The sequence below is a fragment of the Salvelinus alpinus genome, chromosome 11 (genome assembly GCF_045679555.1).
Source record: "Salvelinus alpinus chromosome 11, SLU_Salpinus.1, whole genome shotgun sequence".
Classification (NCBI taxonomy): Eukaryota; Metazoa; Chordata; class Actinopteri; order Salmoniformes; family Salmonidae; genus Salvelinus; species Salvelinus alpinus.
The window spans coordinates 4,552,871-4,576,393 of NC_092096.1; the positions used below are offsets into that span (position 1 = coordinate 4,552,871).

General features: G+C 52.4%; 1 protein-coding gene across 12 annotated transcripts in view; it reads left to right on the forward strand.

Moving 5' to 3' along the window:
- Nucleotides 1–23,523, forward strand: part of eps8a (EGFR pathway substrate 8a, signaling adaptor) — a 279,677-nt gene that overhangs the window by 197,829 nt on the left and 58,325 nt on the right. For all 12 annotated transcript variants that reach the window (XM_071331567.1, XM_071331566.1, XM_071331569.1 and 9 more), the window contains 2 exons: nucleotides 16,867–17,016; nucleotides 17,287–17,369. In XM_071331567.1, the coding sequence (XP_071187668.1) occupies nucleotides 16,867–17,016; nucleotides 17,287–17,369 (233 nt within the window). The remainder of the gene's footprint in view (nucleotides 1–16,866; nucleotides 17,017–17,286; nucleotides 17,370–23,523) is intronic.

Sequence of the window (23,523 nt, forward strand, 5' to 3'; positions counted from 1 at the left end):
TGGGACCTAGTGGACAGGGGTATCATGGGAACTAGTGGACAGGGATATCTGGACAGGGGTATCATGGGAACTAGTGGACAGGGGTATCATGGGACCTAGTGGACAGGGGTATCATGGGACCTAGTGGACAGGGGTATCATGGGACCTAGTGGACAGGGGTATCATGGGACCTAGTGGACAGGGGTATCATGGGACCTAGTGGACAGGGATATCTGGACAGGGATATCATGGGACCTAGTGGACAGGGGTATCATGGGACCTAGTGGACAGGGGTATCATGGGACCTAGTGGACAGGGGTATCATGGGACCTAGTGGACAGGGGTATCTGGACAGGGGTATCATGGGACCTAGTGGACAGGGGTATCATGGGAACTAGTGGACAGGGATATCATGGGAACTAGTGGACAGGGGTATCATGGGACCTAGTGGACAGGGATATCATGGGAACTAGTGGACAGGGATATCTGGACAGGGGTATCATGGGACCTAGTGGACAGGGGTATCATGGGACCTAGTGGACAGGGGTATCATGGGACCTAGTGGACAGGGGTATCATGGGACCTAGTGGACAGGGGTATCATGGGAACTAGTGGAAAGGGATATCTGGACAGGGGTATCATGGGACCTGGTGGACAGGGGTATCATGGGACCTAGTGGACAGGGGTATCATGGGACCTAGTGGACAGGGGTATCATGGGACCTAGTGGACAGGGGTATCATGGGACCTAGTGGACAGGGGTATCATGGGACCTAGTGGACAGAGGTATCATGGGACCTAGTGGACAGGGGTATCATGGGACCTAGTGGACAGGGATATCTGGACAGGGATATCATGGGACCTAGTGGACAGGGGTATCATGGGACCTAGTGGACAGGGGTATCATGGGACCTAGTGGACAGGGGTATCATGGGACCTAGTGGACAGGGGTATCTGGACAGGGGTATCATGGGACCTAGTGGACAGGGGTATCATGGGAACTAGTGGACAGGGATATCATGGGAACTAGTGGACAGGGGTATCATGGGACCTAGTGGACAGGGGTATCATGGGAACTAGTGGACAGGGATATCTGGACAGGGGTATCATGGGACCTAGTGGACAGGGGTATCATGGGACCTAGTGGACAGGGGTATCATGGGACCTAGTGGACAGGGGTATCATGGGACCTAGTGGACAGGGGTATCATGGGAACTAGTGGACAGGGATATCTGGACAGGGGTATCATGGGACCTGGTGGACAGGGGTATCATGGGACCTAGTGGACAGGGGTATCATGGGACCTAGTGGACAGGGGTATCATGGGACCTAGTGGACAGGGGTATCATGGGACCTAGTGGACAGGGGTATCATGGGACCTAGTGGACAGGGGTATCATGGGACCTAGTGGACAGGGGTATCATGGGATATCTGGACAGGGGTATCATGGGACCTAGTTGACAGGGGTATCATGGGACCTAGTGGACAGGGGTATCATGGGACCTAGTGGACAGGGGTATCATGGGACCTAGTGGACAGGGGTATCATGGGACCTAGTGGACAGGGATATCATGGGATCTAGTGGACAGGGGTATCATGGGACCTGGTGGACAGGGGTATCATGGGACCTAGTGGACAGGGGTATCATGGGACCTTGTGGACAGGGGTATCATGGGAACTAGTGGACAGGGGTATCATGGGACCTGGTGGACAGGGGTATCATGGGACCTGGCGGACAGGGTTATCATGGGACCTAGTGGACAGGGGTATCATGGGACCTAGTGGACAGGGGTATCTGGACAGGGGTATCATGGGACCTAGTGGACAGGGGTATCATGGGAACTAGTGGACAGGGATATCATGGGAACTAGTGGACAGGGGTATCATGGGACCTAGTGGACAGGGGTATCATGGGAACTAGTGGACAGGGGTATCATGGGAACTAGTGGACAGGGATATCTGGACAGGGGTATCATGAGACCTAGTGGACAGGGGTATCATGGGACCTAGTGGACAGGGGTATCATGGGACCTAGTGGACAGGGGTATCATGGGAACTAGTGGACAGGGATATCTGGACAGGGGTATCATGGGACCTGGTGGACAGGGTTATCATGGGACCTAGTGGACAGGGGTATCATGGGACCTAGTGGACAGGGGTATCATGGGACCTAGTGGACAGGGGTATCATGGGACCTAGTGGACAGGGGTATCATGGGACCTCGTGGACAGGGGTATCATGGGATATCTGGACAGGGGTATCATGGGACCTAGTGGACAGGGGTATCATGGGACCTAGTGGACAGGGGTATCATGGGACCTAGTGGACAGGGGTATCATGGGACCTAGTGGACAGGGGTATCATGGGACCTAGTGGACAGGGATATCATGGGACCTAGTGGACAGGGGTATCATGGGACCTGGTGGACAGGGGTATCATGGGACCTAGTGGACAGGGGTATCATGGGACCTTGTGGACAGGGGTATCATGGGACCTAGTGGACAGGGGTATCATGGGAACTAGTGGACAGGGATATCTGGACAGGGGTATCATGGGACCTGGTGGACAGGGGTATCATGGGACCTGGTGGACAGGGGTATCATGGGACCTAGTGGACAGGGGTATCATGGGACCTAGTGGACAGGGGTATCATGGGACCTAGTGGACAGGGATATCATGGGACCTAGTGGACAGGGGTATCATGGGACCTAGTGGACAGGGGTATCATGGGACCTAGTGGACAGGGGTATCATGGGACCTAGTGGACAGGGGTATCATGGGACCTGGTGGACAGGGGTATCATGGGACCTAGTGGACAGGGGTATCATGGGACCTAGTGGACAGGGGTATCATGGGACCTAGTGGACAGGGATATCATGGGACCTAGTGGACAGGGGTATCATGGGACCTTGTGGACAGGGGTATCATGGGACCTAGTGGACAGGGGTATCATGGGACCTAGTGGACAGGGGTATCTGGACAGGGGTATCATGGGACCTAGTGGACAGGGGTATCATGGGACCTAGTGGACAGGGGTATCATGGGACCTAGTGGACAGGGGCATCATGGGACCTAGTGGACAGGGATATCATGGGACCTAGTGGACAGGGGTATCATGGGACCTAGTGGACAGGGATATCTGGACAGGGATATCATGGGACCTAGTGGACAGGGGTATCATGGGACCTAGTGGACAGGGGTATCTGGACAGGGGTATCATGGGAACTAGTGGACAGGGGTATCATGGGACCTAGTGGACAGGGGTATCATGGGACCTAGTGGACAGGGGTATCATGGGACCTAGTGGACAGGGGTATCATGGGACCTAGTGGACAGGGGTATCATGGGACCTAATGGACAGGGGTATCATGGGAACTAGTGGACAGGGGTATCTGGACAGGGGTATCATTGGACCTGGTGGACAGGGGTATCATGGGACCTAGTGGACAGGGGTATCATGGGACCTAGTGGACAGGGGTATCATGGGACCTAGTGGACAGGGGTATCATGGGATATCTGGACAGGGGTATCATGGGACCTAGTGGACAGGGGTATCATGGGACCTAGTGGACAGGGGTATCATGGGACCTAGTGGACAGGGGTATCATGGGTCCTAGTGGACAGGGGTATCATGGGACCTAGTGGACAGGGATATCATGGGACCTACTGGACAGGGGTATCATGGGACCTGGTGGACAGGGGTATCATGGGACCTAGTGGACAGGGATATCTGGACAGGGATATCATGGGACCTAGTGGACAGGGGTATCATGGGACCTAGTGGACAGGGGTATCATGGGACCTAGTGGACAGGGGTATCATGGGACCTAGTGGACAGGGGTATCTGGACAGGGGTATCATGGGACCTAGTGGACAGGGGTATCATGGGAACTAGTGGACAGGGATATCATGGGAAGTAGTGGACAGGGGTATCATGGGACCTAGTGGACAGGGGTATCATGGCAACTAGTGGACAGGGATATCTGGACAGGGGTATCATGGGACCTAGTGGACAGGGGTATCATGGGACCTAGTGGACAGGGGTATCATGGGACCTAGTGGACAGGGGTATCTGGACAGGGGTATCATGGGACCTAGTGGACAGGGGTATCATGGGAACTAGTGGACAGGGATATCATGGGAACTAGTGGACAGGGGTATCATGGGACCTAGTGGACAGGGGTATCATGGCAACTAGTGGACAGGGATATCTGGACAGGGGTATCATGGGACCTAGTGGACAGGGGTATCATGGGACCTAGTGGACAGGGGTATCATGGGACCTAGTGGACAGGGGTATCATGGGACCTAGTGGACAGGGGTATCATGGGACCTAGTGGACAGGGGTATCATGGGACCTAGTGGACAGGGGTATCATGGGACCTAGTGGACAGGGGTATCATGGGACCTAGTGGACAGAGGTATCATGGGACCTAGTGGACAGGGGTATCATGGGACCTAGTGGACAGGGATATCTGGACAGGGATATCATGGGACCTAGTGGACAGGGGTATCATGGGACCTAGTGGACAGGGGTATCATGGGACCTAGTGGACAGGGGTATCATGGGACCTAGTGGACAGGGGTATCTGGACAGGGGTATCATGGGACCTAGTGGACAGGGGTATCATGGGAACTAGTGGACAGGGATATCATGGGAACTAGTGGACAGGGGTATCATGGGACCTAGTGGACAGGGGTATCATGGGAACTAGTGGACAGGGATATCTGGACAGGGGTATCATGGGACCTAGTGGACAGGGGTATCATGGGACCTAGTGGACAGGGGTATCATGGGACCTAGTGGACAGGGGTATCATGGGACCTAGTGGACAGGGGTATCATGGGAACTAGTGGACAGGGATATCTGGACAGGGGTATCATGGGACCTGGTGGACAGGGGTATCATGGGACCTAGTGGACAGGGGTATCATGGGACCTAGTGGACAGGGGTATCATGGGACCTAGTGGACAGGGGTATCATGGGACCTAGTGGACAGGGGTATCATGGGACCTAGTGGACAGGGGTATCATGGGACCTAGTGGACAGGGGTATCATGGGACATCTGGACAGGGGTATCATGGGACCTAGTGGACAGGGGTATCATGGGACCTAGTGGACAGGGGTATCATGGGACCTAGTGGACAGGGGTATCATGGGACCTAGTGGACAGGGGTATCATGGGACCTAGTGGACAGGGATATCATGGGATCTAGTGGACAGGGGTATCATGGGACCTGGTGGACAGGGGTATCATGGGACCTAGTGGACAGGGGTATCATGGGACCTTGTGGACAGGGGTATCATGGGAACTAGTGGACAGGGGTATCATGGGACCTGGTGGACAGGGGTATCATGGGACCTGGCGGACAGGTTTATCATGGGACCTAGTGGACAGGGGTATCATGGGACCTAGTGGACAGGGGTATCTGGACAGGGGTATCATGGGACCTAGTGGACAGGGGTATCATGGGAACTAGTGGACAGGGATATCATGGGAACTAGTGGACAGGGGTATCATGGGACCTAGTGGACAGGGGTATCATGGGAACTAGTGGACAGGGGTATCATGGGAACTAGTGGACAGGGATATCTGGACAGGGGTATCATGAGACCTAGTGGACAGGGGTATCATGGGACCTAGTGGACAGGGGTATCATGGGACCTAGTGGACAGGGGTATCATGGGAACTAGTGGACAGGGATATCTGGACAGGGGTATCATGGGACCTGGTGGACAGGGTTATCATGGGACCTAGTGGACAGGGGTATCATGGGACCTAGTGGACAGGGGTATCATGGGACCTAGTGGACAGGGGTATCATGGGACCTAGTGGACAGGGGTATCATGGGACCTCGTGGACAGGGGTATCATGGGATATCTGGACAGGGGTATCATGGGACCTAGTGGACAGGGGTATCATGGGACCTAGTGGACAGGGGTATCATGGGACCTAGTGGACAGGGGTATCATGGGACCTAGTGGACAGGGGTATCATGGGACCTAGTGGACAGGGATATCATGGGACCTAGTGGACAGGGGTATCATGGGACCTGGTGGACAGGGGTATCATGGGACCTAGTGGACAGGGGTATCATGGGACCTTGTGGACAGGGGTATCATGGGACCTAGTGGACAGGGGTATCATGGGAACTAGTGGACAGGGATATCTGGACAGGGGTATCATGGGACCTGGTGGACAGGGGTATCATGGGACCTGGTGGACAGGGGTATCATGGGACCTAGTGGACAGGGATATCATGGGACCTAGTGGACAGGGGTATCATGGGACCTAGTGGACAGGGGTATCATGGGACCTAGTGGACAGGGATATCATGGGATCTAGTGGACAGGGGTATCATGGGACCTGGTGGACAGGGGTATCATGGGACCTAGTGGACAGGGGTATCATGGGACCTTGTGGACAGGGGTATCATGGGAACTAGTGGACAGGGGTATCATGGGACCTGGTGGACAGGGGTATCATGGGACCTGGCGGACAGGGTTATCATGGGACCTAGTGGACAGGGGTATCATGGGACCTAGTGGACAGGGGTATCTGGACAGGGGTATCATGGGACCTAGTGGACAGGGGTATCATGGGAACTAGTGGACAGGGATATCATGGGAACTAGTGGACAGGGGTATCATGGGACCTAGTGGACAGGGGTATCATGGGAACTAGTGGACAGGGGTATCATGGGAACTAGTGGACAGGGATATCTGGACAGGGGTATCATGAGACCTAGTGGACAGGGGTATCATGGGACCTAGTGGACAGGGGTATCATGGGACCTAGTGGACAGGGGTATCATGGGAACTAGTGGACAGGGATATCTGGACAGGGGTATCATGGGACCTGGTGGACAGGGTTATCATGGGACCTAGTGGACAGGGGTATCATGGGACCTAGTGGACAGGGGTATCATGGGACCTAGTGGACAGGGGTATCATGGGACCTAGTGGACAGGGGTATCATGGGACCTCGTGGACAGGGGTATCATGGGATATCTGGACAGGGGTATCATGGGACCTAGTGGACAGGGGTATCATGGGACCTAGTGGACAGGGGTATCATGGGACCTAGTGGACAGGGGTATCATGGGACCTAGTGGACAGGGGTATCATGGGACCTAGTGGACAGGGATATCATGGGACCTAGTGGACAGGGGTATCATGGGACCTGGTGGACAGGGGTATCATGGGACCTAGTGGACAGGGGTATCATGGGACCTTGTGGACAGGGGTATCATGGGACCTAGTGGACAGGGGTATCATGGGAACTAGTGGACAGGGATATCTGGACAGGGGTATCATGGGACCTGGTGGACAGGGGTATCATGGGACCTGGTGGACAGGGGTATCATGGGACCTAGTGGACAGGGATATCATGGGACCTAGTGGACAGGGGTATCATGGGACCTAGTGGACAGGGGTATCATGGGACCTAGTGGACAGGGGTATCATGGGACCTAGTGGACAGGGGTATCATGGGACCTGGTGGACAGGGGTATCATGGGACCTATTGGACAGGGGTATCATGGGACCTAGTGGACAGGGGTATCATGGGACCTAGTGGACAGGGATATCATGGGACCTAGTGGACAGGGGTATCATGGGACCTTGTGGACAGGGGTATCATGGGACCTAGTGGACAGGGGTATCATGGGACCTAGTGGACAGGGGTATCTGGACAGGGGTATCATGGGACCTAGTGGACAGGGGTATCATGGGACCTAGTGGACAGGGGTATCATGGGACCTAGTGGACAGGGGCATCATGGGACCTAGTGGACAGGGATATCATGGGACCTAGTGGACAGGGGTATCATGGGACCTAGTGGACAGGGATATCTGGACAGGGATATCATGGGACCTAGTGGACAGGGGTATCATGGGACCTAGTGGACAGGGGTATCTGGACAGGGGTATCATGGGAACTAGTGGACAGGGGTATCATGGGACCTAGTGGACAGGGGTATCATGGGACCTAGTGGACAGGGGTATCATGGGACCTAGTGGACAGGGGTATCATGGGACCTAGTGGACAGGGGTATCATGGGACCTAATGGACAGGGGTATCATGGGAACTAGTGGACAGGGGTATCTGGACAGGGGTATCATTGGACCTGGTGGACAGGGGTATCATGGGACCTAGTGGACAGGGGTATCATGGGACCTAGTGGACAGGGGTATCATGGGACCTAGTGGACAGGGGTATCATGGGATATCTGGACAGGGGTATCATGGGACCTAGTGGACAGGGGTATCATGGGACCTAGTGGACAGGGGTATCATGGGACCTAGTGGACAGGGGTATCATGGGACCTAGTGGACAGGGGTATCATGGGACCTAGTGGACAGGGATATCATGGGACCTACTGGACAGGGGTATCATGGGACCTGGTGGACAGGGGTATCATGGGACCTAGTGGACAGGGGTATCATGGGACCTAGTGGACAGGGATATCTGGACAGGGATATCATGGGACCTAGTGGACAGGGGTATCATGGGACCTAGTGGACAGGGGTATCATGGGACCTAGTGGACAGGGGTATCATGGGACCTAGGGGACAGGGGTATCTGGACAGGGGTATCATGGGACCTAGTGGACAGGGGTATCATGGGAACTAGTGGACAGGGATATCATGGGAACTAGTGGACAGGGGTATCATGGGACCTAGTGGACAGGGGTATCATGGCAACTAGTGGACAGGGATATCTGGACAGGGGTATCATGGGACCTAGTGGACAGGGGTATCATGGGACCTAGTGGACAGGGGTATCATGGGACCTAGTGGACGGGGGTATCATGGGACCTAGTGGACAGGGGTATCATGGGAACTAGTGGAAAGGGATATCTGGACAGGGGTATCATGGGACCTGGTGGACAGGGGTATCATGGGACCTAGTGGACAGGGGTATCATGGGACCTAGTGGACAGGGGTATCATGGGACCTAGTGGACAGGGGTATCATGGGACCTAGTGGACAGGGGTATCATGGGACCTAGTGGACAGGGGTATCATGGGACCTAGTGGACAGAGGTATCATGGGACCTAGTGGACAGGGGTATCATGGGACCTAGTGGACAGGGATATCTGGACAGGGATATCATGGGACCTAGTGGACAGGGGTATCATGGGACCTAGTGGACAGGGGTATCATGGGACCTAGTGGACAGGGGTATCATGGGACCTAGTGGACAGGGGTATCTGGACAGGGGTATCATGGGACCTAGTGGACAGGGGTATCATGGGAACTAGTGGACAGGGATATCATGGGAACTAGTGGACAGGGGTATCATGGGACCTAGTGGACAGGGGTATCATGGGAACTAGTGGACAGGGATATCTGGACAGGGGTATCATGGGACCTAGTGGACAGGGGTATCATGGGACCTAGTGGACAGGGGTATCATGGTACCTAGTGGACAGGGGTATCATGGGACCTAGTGGACAGGGGTATCATGGGAACTAGTGGACAGGGATATCTGGACAGGGGTATCATGGGACCTGGTGGACAGGGGTATCATGGGACCTAGTGGACAGGGGTATCATGGGACCTAGTGGACAGGGGTATCATGGGACCTAGTGGACAGGGGTATCATGGGACCTAGTGGACAGGGGTATCATGGGACCTAGTGGACAGGGGTATCATGGGACCTAGTGGACAGGGGTATCATGGGACCTAGTGGACAGGGGTATCATGGGACCTAGTGGACAGGGGTATCATGGGACCTAGTGGACAGGGGTATCATGGGACCTAGTGGACAGGGGTATCATGGGACCTAGTGGACAGGGATATCATGGGACCTAGTGGACAGGGGTATCATGGGACCTGGTGGACAGGGGTATCATGGGACCTAGTGGACAGGGGTATCATGGGACCTTGTGGACAGGGGTATCATGGGACCTAGTGGACAGGGGTATCATGGGAACTAGTGGACAGGGGTATCATGGGACCTGGTGGACAGGGGTATCATGGGACCTGGCGGACAGGGGTATCATGGGACCTAGTGGACAGGGGTATCATGGGACCTAGTGGACAGGGGTATCATGGGACCTAGTGGACAGGGATATCATGGGACCTAGTGGACAGGGGTATCATGGGACCTAGTGGACAGGGGTATCATGGGACCTAGTGGACAGGGGTATCATGGGACCTAGTGGACAGGGGTATCTGGACAGGGGTATCATGGGACCTAGTGGACAGGGGTATCATGGGAACTAGTGGACAGGGATATCATGGGAACTAGTGGACAGGGGTATCATGGGACCTAGTGGACAGGGGTATCATGGGAACTAGTGGACAGGGGTATCATGGGAACTAGTGGACAGGGATATCTGGACAGGGGTATCATGGGACCTAGTGGACAGGGGTATCATGGGACCTAGTGGACAGGGGTATCATGGGACCTAGTGGACAGGGGTATCATGGGAACTAGTGGACAGGGATATCTGGACAGGGGTATCATGGGACCTGGTGGACAGGGGTATCATGGGACCTAGTGGACAGGGGTATCATGGGACCTAGTGGACAGGGGTATCATGGGACCTAGTGGACAGGGGTATCATGGGACCTAGTGGACAGGGGTATCATGGGACCTCGTGGACAGGGGTATCATGGGACATCTGGACAGGGGTATCATGGGACCTAGTGGACAGGGGTATCATGGGACCTAGTGGACAGGGGTATCATGGGACCTAGTGGACAGGGGTATCATGGGACCTAGTGGACAGGGGTATCATGGGACCTAGTGGACAGGAATATCATGGGACCTAGTGGACAGGGGTATCATGGGACCTGGTGGACAGGGGTATCATGGGACCTAGTGGACAGGGGTATCATGGGACCTTGTGGACAGGGGTATCATGGGACCTAGTGGACAGGGGTATCATGGGAACTAGTGGACAGGGATATCTGGACAGGGGTATCATGGGACCTGGTGGACAGGGGTATCATGGGACCTGGTGGACAGGGGTATCATGGGACCTAGTGGACAGGGGTATCATGGGACCTAGTGGACAGGGGTATCATGGGACCTAGTGGACAGGGATATCATGGGACCTAGTGGACAGGGGTATCATGGGACCTAGTGGACAGGGGTATCATGGGACCTAGTGGACAGGGGTATCATGGGACCTAGTGGACAGGGGTATCATGGGACCTGGTGGACAGGGGTATCATGGGACCTAGTGGACAGGGGTATCATGGGACCTAGTGGACAGGGGTATCATGGGACCTAGTGGACAGGGGTATCATGGGACCTTGTGGACAGGGGTATCATGGGACCTAGTGGACAGGGGTATCATGGGATGGGACATCTGGACAGGGGTATCATGGGACCTAGTGGACAGGGGTATCATGGGACCTAGTGGACAGGGGTATCATGGGACCTAGTGGACAGGGATATCATGGGTATCTGGACAGGGGTATCATGGGACCTAGTGGACAGGGGTATCATGGGACCTAGTGGACAGGGGTATCATGGGACCTAGTGGACAGGGATATCATGGGACCTAGTGGACAGGGATATCATGGGACCTAGTGGACAGGGGTATCATGGGACCTAGTGGACAGGGATATCTGGACAGGGATATCATAGGACCTAGTGGACAGGGGTATCATGGGACCTAGTGGACAGGGGTATCTGGACAGGGGTATCATGGGAACTAGTGGACAGGGGTATCATGGGACCTAGTGGACAGGGGTATCATGGGACCTAGTGGACAGGGGTATCATGGGACCTAGTGGACAGGGGTATCATGGGACCTAGTGGACAGGGGTATCATGGGACCTAGTGGACAGGGGTATCATGGGACCTAGTGGACAGGGGTATCATGGGAACTAGTGGACAGGGATATCTGGACAGGGGTATCATTGGACCTGGTGGACAGGGGTATCATGGGACCTAGTGGACAGGGGTATCATGGGACCTAGTGGACAGGGGTATCATGGGACCTAGTGGACAGGGGTATCATGGGACCTGGTGGACAGGGGTATCATGGGACCTAGTGGACAGGGGTATCATGGGACCTAATGGACAGGGGTATCATGGGACCTAGTGGACAGGGGTATCATGGGACCTAGTGGACAGGGGTATCATGGGACCTAGTGGACAGGGATATCATGGGACCTACTGGACAGGGGTATCATGGGACCTGGTGGACAGGGGTATCATGGGACCTGGTGGACAGGGGTATCATGGGACCTTGTGGACAGGGGTATCATGGGACCTAGTGGACAGGGGTATCATGGGAACTAGTGGACAGGGATATCTGGACAGGGGTATCATGGGACCTGGTGGACAGGGGTATCATGGAACCTGGTGGACAGGGGTATCATGGGACCTAGTGGACAGGGGTATCATGGGACCTAGTGGACAGGGGTATCATGGGACCTAGTGGACAGGGGTATCATGGGACCTAGTGGACAGGGGTATCATGGGACATCTGGACAGGGGATCATGGGACATCTGGACAGGGGCATCATGGGACATCTGGACAGGGGTATCATGGGACCTAGTGGACAGGGATATCATGGGACCTAGTGGACAGGGGTATCATGGGACCTAGTGGACAGGGATATCATGGGACCTAGTGGACAGGGATATCTGGACAGGGGTATCATGGGACCTAGTGGACAGGGATATCTGGATAGGGGTATCATGGGACCTAGTGGACAGGGATATCATGGGACCTAGTGGACAGGGGTATCATGGGACCTAGTGGACAGGGGTATCATGGGACCTAGTGGACAGGGGTATCATGGGAACAAGTGGACAGGGGTATCATGGGACCTAGTGGACAGGGGTATCATGGGACATCTGGACAGGGGTATCATGGGACATCTGGACAGGGGCATCATGGGACATCTGGACAGGGGCATCATGGGACCTAGTGGACAGGGGTATCATGGGACCTAGTGGACAGGGGTATCATGGGACCTAGTGGACAGGGGTATCATGGGACCTAGTGGACAGGGGTATCATGGGACCTAGTGGACAGGGGTATCATGGGACCTTGTGGACAGGGGTATCATGGGACCTAGTGGACAGGGGTATCATGGGACCTAGTGGACAGGGGTATCATGGGACCTAGTGGACAGGGGTATCATGGGACCTAGTGGACAGGGGTATCATGGGACCTAGTGGACAGGGGCATCATGGGACCTAGTGGACAGGGATATCATGGGACCTAGTGGACAGGGGTATCATGGGACCTAGTGGACAGGGATATCTGGACAGGGATATCATGGGACCTAGTGGACAGGGGTATCATGGGAACTAGTGGACAGGGGTATCATGGGACCTAGTGGACAGGGGTATCATGGGACCTAGTGGACAGGGGTATCATGGGACCTAGTGGACAGGGGTATCATGGGACCTAGTGGACAGGGGTATCATGGGACCTAGTGGACAGGGGTATCATGGGACCTAGTGGACAGGGGTATCATGGGAACTAGTGGACAGGGATATCTGGACAGGGGTATCATTGGACCTGGTGGACAGGGGTATCATGGGACCTAGTGGACAGGGGTATCATGGGACCTAGTGGACAGGGGTATCATGGGACCTAGTGGACAGGGGTATCATGGGATATCTGGACAGGGGTATCATGGGACCTAGTGGACAGGGGTATCATGGGACCTAGTGGACAGGGGTATCATGGGACCTAGTGGACAGGGGTATCATGGGACCTAGTGGACTGGGGTATCATGGGACCTAGTGGACAGGGATATCATGGGACCTACTGGACAGGGGTATCATGGGACCTGGTGGACAGGGGTATCATGGGACCTGGTGGACAGGGGTATCATGGGACCTTGTGGACAGGGGTATCATGGGACCTAGTGGACAGGGGTATCATGGGAACTAGTGGACAGGGATATCTGGACAGGGGTATCATGGGACCTGGTGGACAGGGGTATCATGGGACCTGGTGGACAGGGGTATCATGGGACCTAGTGGACAGGGGTATCATGGGACCTAGTGGACAGGGGTATCATGGGACCTAGTGGACAGGGGTATCATGGGACCTAGTGGACAGGGATATCATGGGACCTAGTGGACAGGGATATCTGGACAGGGGCATCATGGGACCTAGTGGACAGGGATATCTGGACAGGGGTATCATGGGACCTAGTGGACAGGGATATCATGGGACCTAGTGGACAGGGGTATCATGGGACCTAGTGGACAGGGATATCATGGGACCTAGTGGACAGGGATATCTGGACAGGGGTATCATGGGACCTAGTGGACAGGGATATCTGGACAGGGGTATCATGGGACCTAGTGGACAGGGATATCATGGGACCTAGTGGACAGGGGTATCATGGGACCTAGTGGACAGGGGTATCATGGGACCTAGTGGACAGGGGTATCATGGGAACAAGTGGACAGGGGTATCATGGGACCTAGTGGACAGGGGTATCTTGGGACCTAGTGGACAGGGATATCTGGATAGGGGTATCATGGGACCTGGTGGACAGGGGTATCATGGGACCTAGTGGACAGGGATATCTGGACAGGGGCATCATGGGACCTAGTGGACAGGGATATCTGGACAGGGGTATCATGGGACCTAGTGGACATGGATATCATGGGACCTAGTGGACAGGGGTATCATGGGACCTAGTGGACAGGGATATCATGGGACCTAGTGGACAGGGATATCTGGACAGGGGTATCATGGGACCTAGTGGACAGGGATATCTGGACAGGGGTATCATGGGACCTAGTGGACAGGGATATCATGGGACCTAGTGGACAGGGGTATCATGGGACCTAGTGGACAGGGGTATCATGGGACCTAGTGGACAGGGGTATCATGGGAACAAGTGGACAGGGGTATCATGGGACCTAGTGGACAGGGGTATCATGGGACCTAGTGGACAGGGATATCTGGACAGGGGTATCATGGGACCTGGTGGACAGGGGTATCATGGGACCTAGTGGACAGGGGTCTCATGGGACCTAGTGGACAGGGGTATCATGGGACCTAGTGGACAGGGGTATCATGGGACCTAGTGGAAAGGGGTATCATGGGACCTAGTGGACAGGGATATCATGGGACCTAGTGGACAGGGGTATTATGGGACCTAGTGGACAGGGATATCATGGGACCTAGTGGACAGGGGTATTATGGGACCTAGTGGACAGGGATATCATATCATGGAATTACTGAGTCATCTGTCTAGTGGCTCTCTAAAAGCCAATTTATGCTTGACCCGGAAATGTGGTCGGAGGTGGTGTATGTAAGGTGACGTATTAATATTATTTGTATTAATACATCTGGCGTTTCCCTGAGCATGGCAGAGCCGTAACAGTACAGTTTTTAAGCTGGTTAACTGACCTGTTGGTTAGGGCTGGCCTCAGAACAGTTTTTAAGCTGGTTAACTGACCTGTTGGTTAGGGCTGGCCTCAGAACAGTTTTTAAGCTGGTTAACTGACCTGTTGGTTAGGGCTGGCCTCAGAACAGTTTTTAAGCTGGTTAACTGACCTGTTGGTTAGGGCTGGCCTCAGAACAGTTTTTAAGCTGGTTCTGTTAACTGACCTGTTGGTTAGGGCTGGCCTCAGAACAGTTTTTAAGCTGGTTAACTGACCTGTTGGTTAGGGCTGGCCTCAGAACAGTTTTTAAGCTGGTTCTGTTAACTGACCTGTTTGTTAGGGCTGGCCTCAGTACAGTTTTTAAGCTGGTTAACTGACCTGTTTGTTAGGGCTGGCCTCAGAACAGTTTTTAAGCTGGTTAACTGACCTGTTTGTTAGGGCTGGCCTCAGAACAGTTTTTAAGCTGGTTAACTGACCTGTTGGTTAGGGCTGGCCTCAGAACAGTTTTTAAGCTGGTTCTGTTAACTGACCTGTTTGTTAGGGCTGGCCTCAGAACAGTTTTTAAGATGGTTAACTGACCTGTTGGTTAGGGCTGGCCTCAGAACCGTTTTTAAGCTGGTTAACTGACCTGTTGGTTAGGGCTGGCCTCAGAACAGTTTTTAAGATGGTTAACTGACCTGTTGGTTAGGGCTGGCCTCAGAACCGTTTTTAAGCTGGTTCTGTTAACTTACCTGTTTGTTAGGGCTGGCCTCAGAACAGTTTTTAAGCTAGTTCTGTTAACTGACCTGTTGGTTAGGGCTGGCCTCAGAACAGTTTTTAAGCTGGTTAACTGACCTGTTGGTTAGGGCTGGCCTCAGAACAGTTTTTAAGCTGGTTAACTGACCTGTTGGTTAGGGCTGGCCTCAGAACAGTTTTTAAGCTGGTTAACTGACCTGTTGGTTAGGGCTGGCCTCAGAACAGTTTTTAAGCTGGTTAACTGACCTGTTTGTTAGGGCTGGCCTCAGAACAGTTTTTAAGCTGGTTAACTGACCTGTTTGTTAGGGCTGGCCTCAGAACAGTTTTTAAGCTGGTTAACTGACCTGTTTGTTAGGGCTGGCCTCAGAACAGTTTTTAAGCTGGTTAACTGACCTGTTTGTTAGGGCTGGCCTCAGTACAGTTTTTAAGCTGGTTCTGTTAACTGACCTGTTGGTTAGGGCTGGCCTCAGAACAGTTTTTAAGCTGGTTAACTGACCTGTTGGTTAGGGCTGGCCTCAGAACAGTTTTTAAGCTAGTTCTGTTAACTGACCTGTTGGTTAGGGCTGGCCTCAGAACAGTTTTTAAGCTGGTTAACTGACCTGTTTGTTAGGGCTGGCCTCAGAACAGTTTTTAAGCTGGTTCTGTTAACTGACCTGTTGGTTAGGGCTAGCCTCAGAACAGTTTTTAAGCTGGTTAACTGACCTGTTGGTTAGGGCTGGCCTCAGAACAGTTTTTAAGCTGGTTAACTGACCTGTTGGTTAGGGCTGGCCTCAGAACAGTTTTTAAGCTGGTTAACTGACCTGTTGGTTATTGTTTCAGAATGAGTTGGAGAACTTTCCGTTGGGGACCATCATGCACTGCCAGGCAGTGATGTCATCCTGCAACTACGACTCCATCTTGGCTCTGGTGTGTAAGGAGCCGGGCCAGGGCAAACCAGACCTGCATCTGTTCCAATGTGACGAGATCAAGGTGCGCACACACACACACACACACACACACACACACACACACACACACACACACACACACACACACACACACACACACACACACACACACACACACACACACACACACACACACACACACACACACACACACACACACACACACACACACACACACACATAGAGACAGACAGAACATATCACTAACTGTCTGTCTGTCTGTCTGTCTGTCTGTCTGTCTGTCTGTCTGTCTGTCTGTCTGTCTGTCTGTCTGTCTGTCTGTCTCCTCCAGGCCAACCTGATCCAGGCTGATATAGAGGGGGCCATGATGGATCACAAGGGAGGCAAGGTGAAGAAGAGACCCGAAACACTACGGTATAACACCTCTAACTACCTGTCGTTTCTGACTGGACTCTGTACTGTAGTAGAGACCAGAACCACTACGGTATAACACCTCTAACTACCTGTCGTCTCTGACTGGACTCTGTACTGTAGTAGAGACCAGAACCACTACGGTATAACACCTCTAACTACCTGTCGTCTCTGACTGGACTCTGTACTGTAGTAGAGACCAGAACCACTACGGTAAAACACCTCTAACTACCTGTCGTCTCCGACTGGACTCTGTACTGTAGTAGAGACCAGAACCTCTACGGTATAACACCTCTAACTACCTGTCGTTTCTGACTGGACTCTGTACTGTAGTAGAGACCAGAACCACTACGGTATAACACCTCTAACTACCTGTCGTCTCTGACTGGACTCTTTACTGTAGTAGAGACCAGAACCGCTACGGTAAAACACCTCTAACTACCTGTCGTCTCTGACTGGACTCTGTACTGTAGTAGAGACCAGAACCGCTACGGTATAACACCTCTAACTACCTGTCGTCTCTGACTGGACTCTTTACTGTAGTAGAGACCAGAACCGCTACGGTAAAACACCTCTAACTACCTGTCGTCTCTGACTGGACTCTGTACTGTAGTAGAGACCAGAACCACTACGGTATATCACCTCTAACTACCTGTCGTTTCTGACTGGACTCTGTACTGTAGTAGAGACCAGAACCACTACGGTATAACACCTCTAACTACCTGTCGTCTCTGACTGGACTCTGTACTGTAGTAGAGACCAGAACCGCTACGGTATAACACCTCTAACTACCTGTCGTCTCTGACTGGACTCTGTACTGTAGTAGAGACCAGAACCGCTACGGTATAACACCTCTAACTACCTGTCGTCTCTGACTGGACTCTGTACTGTAGTAGAGACCAGAACCGCTACGGTATAACACCTCTAACTACCTGTCGTCTCCGACTGGACTCTGTACTGTAGTAGAGACCAGAACCTCTACGGTAAAACACCTCTAACTACCTGTCGTCTCCGACTGGACTCTGTACTGTAGTAGAGACCAGAACCGCTACGGTATAACACCTCTAACTACCTGTCGTTTCTGACTGGACTCTGTACTGTAGTAGAGACCAGAACCACTACGGTATAACACCTCTAACTACCTGTCGTCTCCGACTGGACTCTGTACTGTAGTAGAGACCAGAACCGCTACGGTAAAACACCTCTAACTACCTGTCGTCTCTGACTGGACTCTGTACTGTAGTAGAGACCAGAACCACTACGGTATAACACCTCTAACTACCTGTCGTCTCCGACTGGACTCTGTACTGTAGTAGAGACCAGAACCTCTACGGTATAACACCTCTAACTACCTGTCGTCTCCGACTGGACTCTGTACTGTAGTAGAGACCAGAACCACTACGGTATAACACCTCTAACTACCTGTCGTCTCTGACTGGACTCTGTACTGTAGTAGAGACCAGAACCACTACGGTATAACACCTCTAACTACCTGTCGTCTCTGACTGGACTCTGTACTGTAGTAGAGACCAGAACCGCTACGGTATAACACCTCTAACTACCTGTCGTCTCTGACTGGACTCTGTACTGTAGTAGAGACCAGAACCACTACGGTATAACACCTCTAACTACCTGTCGTCTCTGACTGGACTCTTTACTGTAGTAGAGACCAGAACCGCTACGGTAAAACACCTCTAACTACCTGTCGTCTCTGACTGGACTCTGTACTGTAGTAGAGACCAGAACCGCTACGGTATAACACCTCTAACTACCTGTCGTCTCTGACTGGACTCTGTACTGTAGTAGAGACCAGAACCGCTACGGTATAACACCTCTAACTACCTGTCGTCTCTGACTGGACTCTGTACTGTAGTAGAGACCAGAACCACTACGGTAAAACACCTCTAACTACCTGTCGTCTCTGACTGGACTCTGTACTGTAGTAGAGACCAGAACCGCTACGGTATAACACCTCTAACTACCTGTCGTCTCTGACTGGACTCTGTACTGTAGTAGAGACCAGAACCGCTACGGTATAACACCTCTAACTACCTGTCGTCTCTGACTGGACTCTGTACTGTAGTAGAGACCAGAACCGCTACGGTATAACACCTCTAACTACCTGTCGTCTCCGACTGGACTCTGTACTGTAGTAGAGACCAGAACCGCTACGGTAAAACACCTCTAACTACCTGTCGTCTCTGACTGGACTCTGTACTGTAGTAGAGACCAGAACCACTACGGTATAACACCTCTAACTACCTGTCGTCTCCGACTGGACTCTGTACTGTAGTAGAGACCAGAACCTCTACGGTATAACACCTCTAACTACCTGTCGTCTCCGACTGGACTCTGTACTGTAGTAGAGACCAGAACCACTACGGTATAACACCTCTAACTACCTGTCGTCTCTGACTGGACTCTGTACTGTAGTAGAGACCAGAACCACTACGGTATAACACCTCTAACTACCTGTCGTCTCTGACTGGACTCTGTACTGTAGTAGAGACCAGAACCGCTACGGTATAACACCTCTAACTACCTGTCGTCTCTGACTGGACTCTGTACTGTAGTAGAGACCAGAACCACTACGGTATAACACCTCTAACTACCTGTCGTCTCTGACTGGACTCTTTACTGTAGTAGAGACCAGAACCGCTACGGTAAAACACCTCTAACTACCTGTCGTCTCTGACTGGACTCTGTACTGTAGTAGAGACCAGAACCGCTACGGTATAACACCTCTAACTACCTGTCGTCTCTGACTGGACTCTGTACTGTAGTAGAGACCAGAACCACTACGGTAAAACACCTCTAACTACCTGTCGTCTCTGACTGGACTCTGTACTGTAGTAGAGACCAGAACCGCTACGGTATAACACCTCTAACTACCTGTCGTCTCTGACTGGACTCTGTACTGTAGTAGAGACCAGAACCGCTACGGTATAACACCTCTAACTACCTGTCGTCTCTGACTGGACTCTGTACTGTAGTAGAGACCAGAACCGCTACGGTATAACACCTCTAACTACCTGTCGTCTCTGACTGGACTCTGTACTGTAGTAGAGACCAGAACCACTACGGTAAAACACCTCTAACTACCTGTCGTCTCTGACTGGACTCTGTACTGTAGTAGAGACCAGAACCGCTACGGTATAACACCTCTAACTACCTGTCGTCTCTGACTGGACTCTGTACTGTAGTAGAGACCAGAACCGCTACGGTATAACACCTCTAACTACCTGTCGTCTCTGACTGGACTCTGTACTGTAGTAGAGACCAGAACCGCTACGGTATAACACCTCTAACTACCTGTCGTCTCTGACTGGACTCTGTACTGTAGTAGAGACCAGAACCACTACGGTAAAACACCTCTAACTACCTGTCGTCTCTGACTGGACTCTGTACTGTAGTAGAGACCAGAACCGCTACGGTATAACACCTCTAACTACCTGTCGTCTCCGACTGGACTCTGTACTGTAGTAGAGACCAGAACCTCTACGGTAAAACACCTCTAACTACCTGTCGTCTCCGACTGGACTCTGTACTGTAGTAGAGACCAGAACCACTACGGTAAAACACCTCTAACTACCTGTCGTCTCTGACTGGACTCTGTACTGTAGTAGAGACCAGAACCACTACGGTAAAACACCTCTAACTACCTGTCGTCTCTGACTGGACTCTGTACTGTAGTAGAGACCAGAACCGCTACGGTATAACACCTCTAACTACCTGTCGTCTCTGACTGGACTCTGTACTGTAGTAGAGACCAGAACCACTACGGTAAAACACCTCTAACTACCTGTCGTCTCTGACTGGACTCTGTACTGTAGTAGAGACCAGAACCGCTACGGTATAACACCTCTAACTACCTGTCGTCTCTGACTGGACTCTGTACTGTAGTAGAGACCAGAACCGCTACGGTATAACACCTCTAACTACCTGTCGTCTCTGACTGGACTCTGTACTGTAGTAGAGACCAGAACCGCTACGGTATAACACCTCTAACTACCTGTCGTCTCTGACTGGACTCTGTACTGTAGTAGAGACCAGAACCACTACGGTAAAACACCTCTAACTACCTGTCGTCTCTGACTGGACTCTGTACTGTAGTAGAGACCAGAACCGCTACGGTATAACACCTCTAACTACCTGTCGTCTCTGACTGGACTCTGTACTGTAGTAGAGACCAGAACCGCTACGGTATAACACCTCTAACTACCTGTCGTCTCTGACTGGACTCTGTACTGTAGTAGAGACCAGAACCGCTACGGTATAACACCTCTAACTACCTGTCGTCTCTGACTGGACTCTGTACTGTAGTAGAGACCAGAACCACTACGGTAAAACACCTCTAACTACCTGTCGTCTCTGACTGGACTCTGTACTGTAGTAGAGACCAGAACCGCTACGGTATAACACCTCTAACTACCTGTCGTCTCCGACTGGACTCTGTACTGTAGTAGAGACCAGAACCTCTACGGTAAAACACCTCTAACTACCTGTCGTCTCCGACTGGACTCTGTACTGTAGTAGAGACCAGAACCACTACGGTAAAACACCTCTAACTACCTGTCGTCTCTGACTGGACTCTGTACTGTAGTAGAGACCAGAACCACTACGGTAAAACACCTCTAACTACCTGTCGTCTCTGACTGGACTCTGTACTGTAGTAGAGACCAGAACCGCTACGGTAAAACACCTCTAACTACCTGTCGTCTCTGACTGGACTCTGTACTGTAGTAGAGACCAGAACCGCTACGGTATAACACCTCTAACTACCTGTCGTCTCTGACTGGACTCTGTACTGTAGTAGAGACCAGAACCGCTACGGTATAACACCTCTAACTACCTGTCGTCTCTGACTGGACTCTGTACTGTAGTAGAGACCAGAACCGCTACGGTATAACACCTCTAACTACCTGTCGTCTCTGACTGGACTCTGTACTGTAGTAGAGACCAGAACCGCTACGGTATAACACCTCTAACTACCTGTCGTCTCTGACTGGACTCTGTACTGTAGTAGAGACCAGAACCGCTACGGTAAAACACCTCTAACTACCTGTCGTCTCTGACTGGACTCTGTACTGTAGTAGAGACCAGAACCGCTACGGTATAACACCTCTAACTACCTGTCGTCTCTGACTGGACTCTGTACTGTAGTAGAGACCAGAACCACTACGGTATAACACCTCTAACTACCTGTCGTCTCTGACTGGACTCTGTACTGTAGTAGAGACCAGAACCGCTACGGTATAACACCTCTAACTACCTGTCGTCTCTGACTGGACTCTGTACTGTAGTAGAGACCAGAACCTCTACGGTATAACACCTCTAACTACCTGTCGTCTCTGACTGGACTCTGTACTGTAGTAGAGACCAGAACCGCTACGGTATAACACCTCTAACTACCTGTCGTCTCTGACTGGACTCTGTACTGTAGTAGAGACCAGAACCACTACGGTAAAACACCTCTAACTACCTGTCGTCTCCGACTGGACTCTGTACTGTAGTAGAGACCAGAACCGCTACGGTATAACACCTCTAACTACCTGTCGTCTCCGACTGGACTCTGTACTGTAGTAGAGACCAGAACCGCTACGGTATAACACCTCTAACTACCTGTCGTCTCTGACTGGACTCTGTACTGTAGTAGAGACCAGAACCTCTACGGTATAACACCTCTAACTACCTGTCGTCTCTGACTGGACTCTGTACTGTAGTAGAGACCAGAACCGCTACGGTATAACACCTCTAACTACCTGTCGTTTCTGACTGGACTCTGTACTGTAGTAGAGACCAGAACCGCTACGGTAAAACACCTCTAACTACCTGTCGTCTCTGACTGGACTCTGTACTGTAGTAGAGACCAGAACCACTACGGTATAACACCTCTAACTACCTGTCGTCTCTGACTGGACTCTTTACTGTAGTAGAGACCAGAACCGCTACGGTAAAACACCTCTAACTACCTGTCGTCTCTGACTGGACTCTGTACTGTAGTAGAGACCAGAACCACTACGGTATAACACCTCTAACTACCTGTCGTCTCTGACTGGACTCTGTACTGTAGTAGAGACCAGAACCGCTACGGTATAACACCTCTAACTACCTGTCGTCTCTGACTGGACTCTGTACTGTAGTAGAGACCAGAACC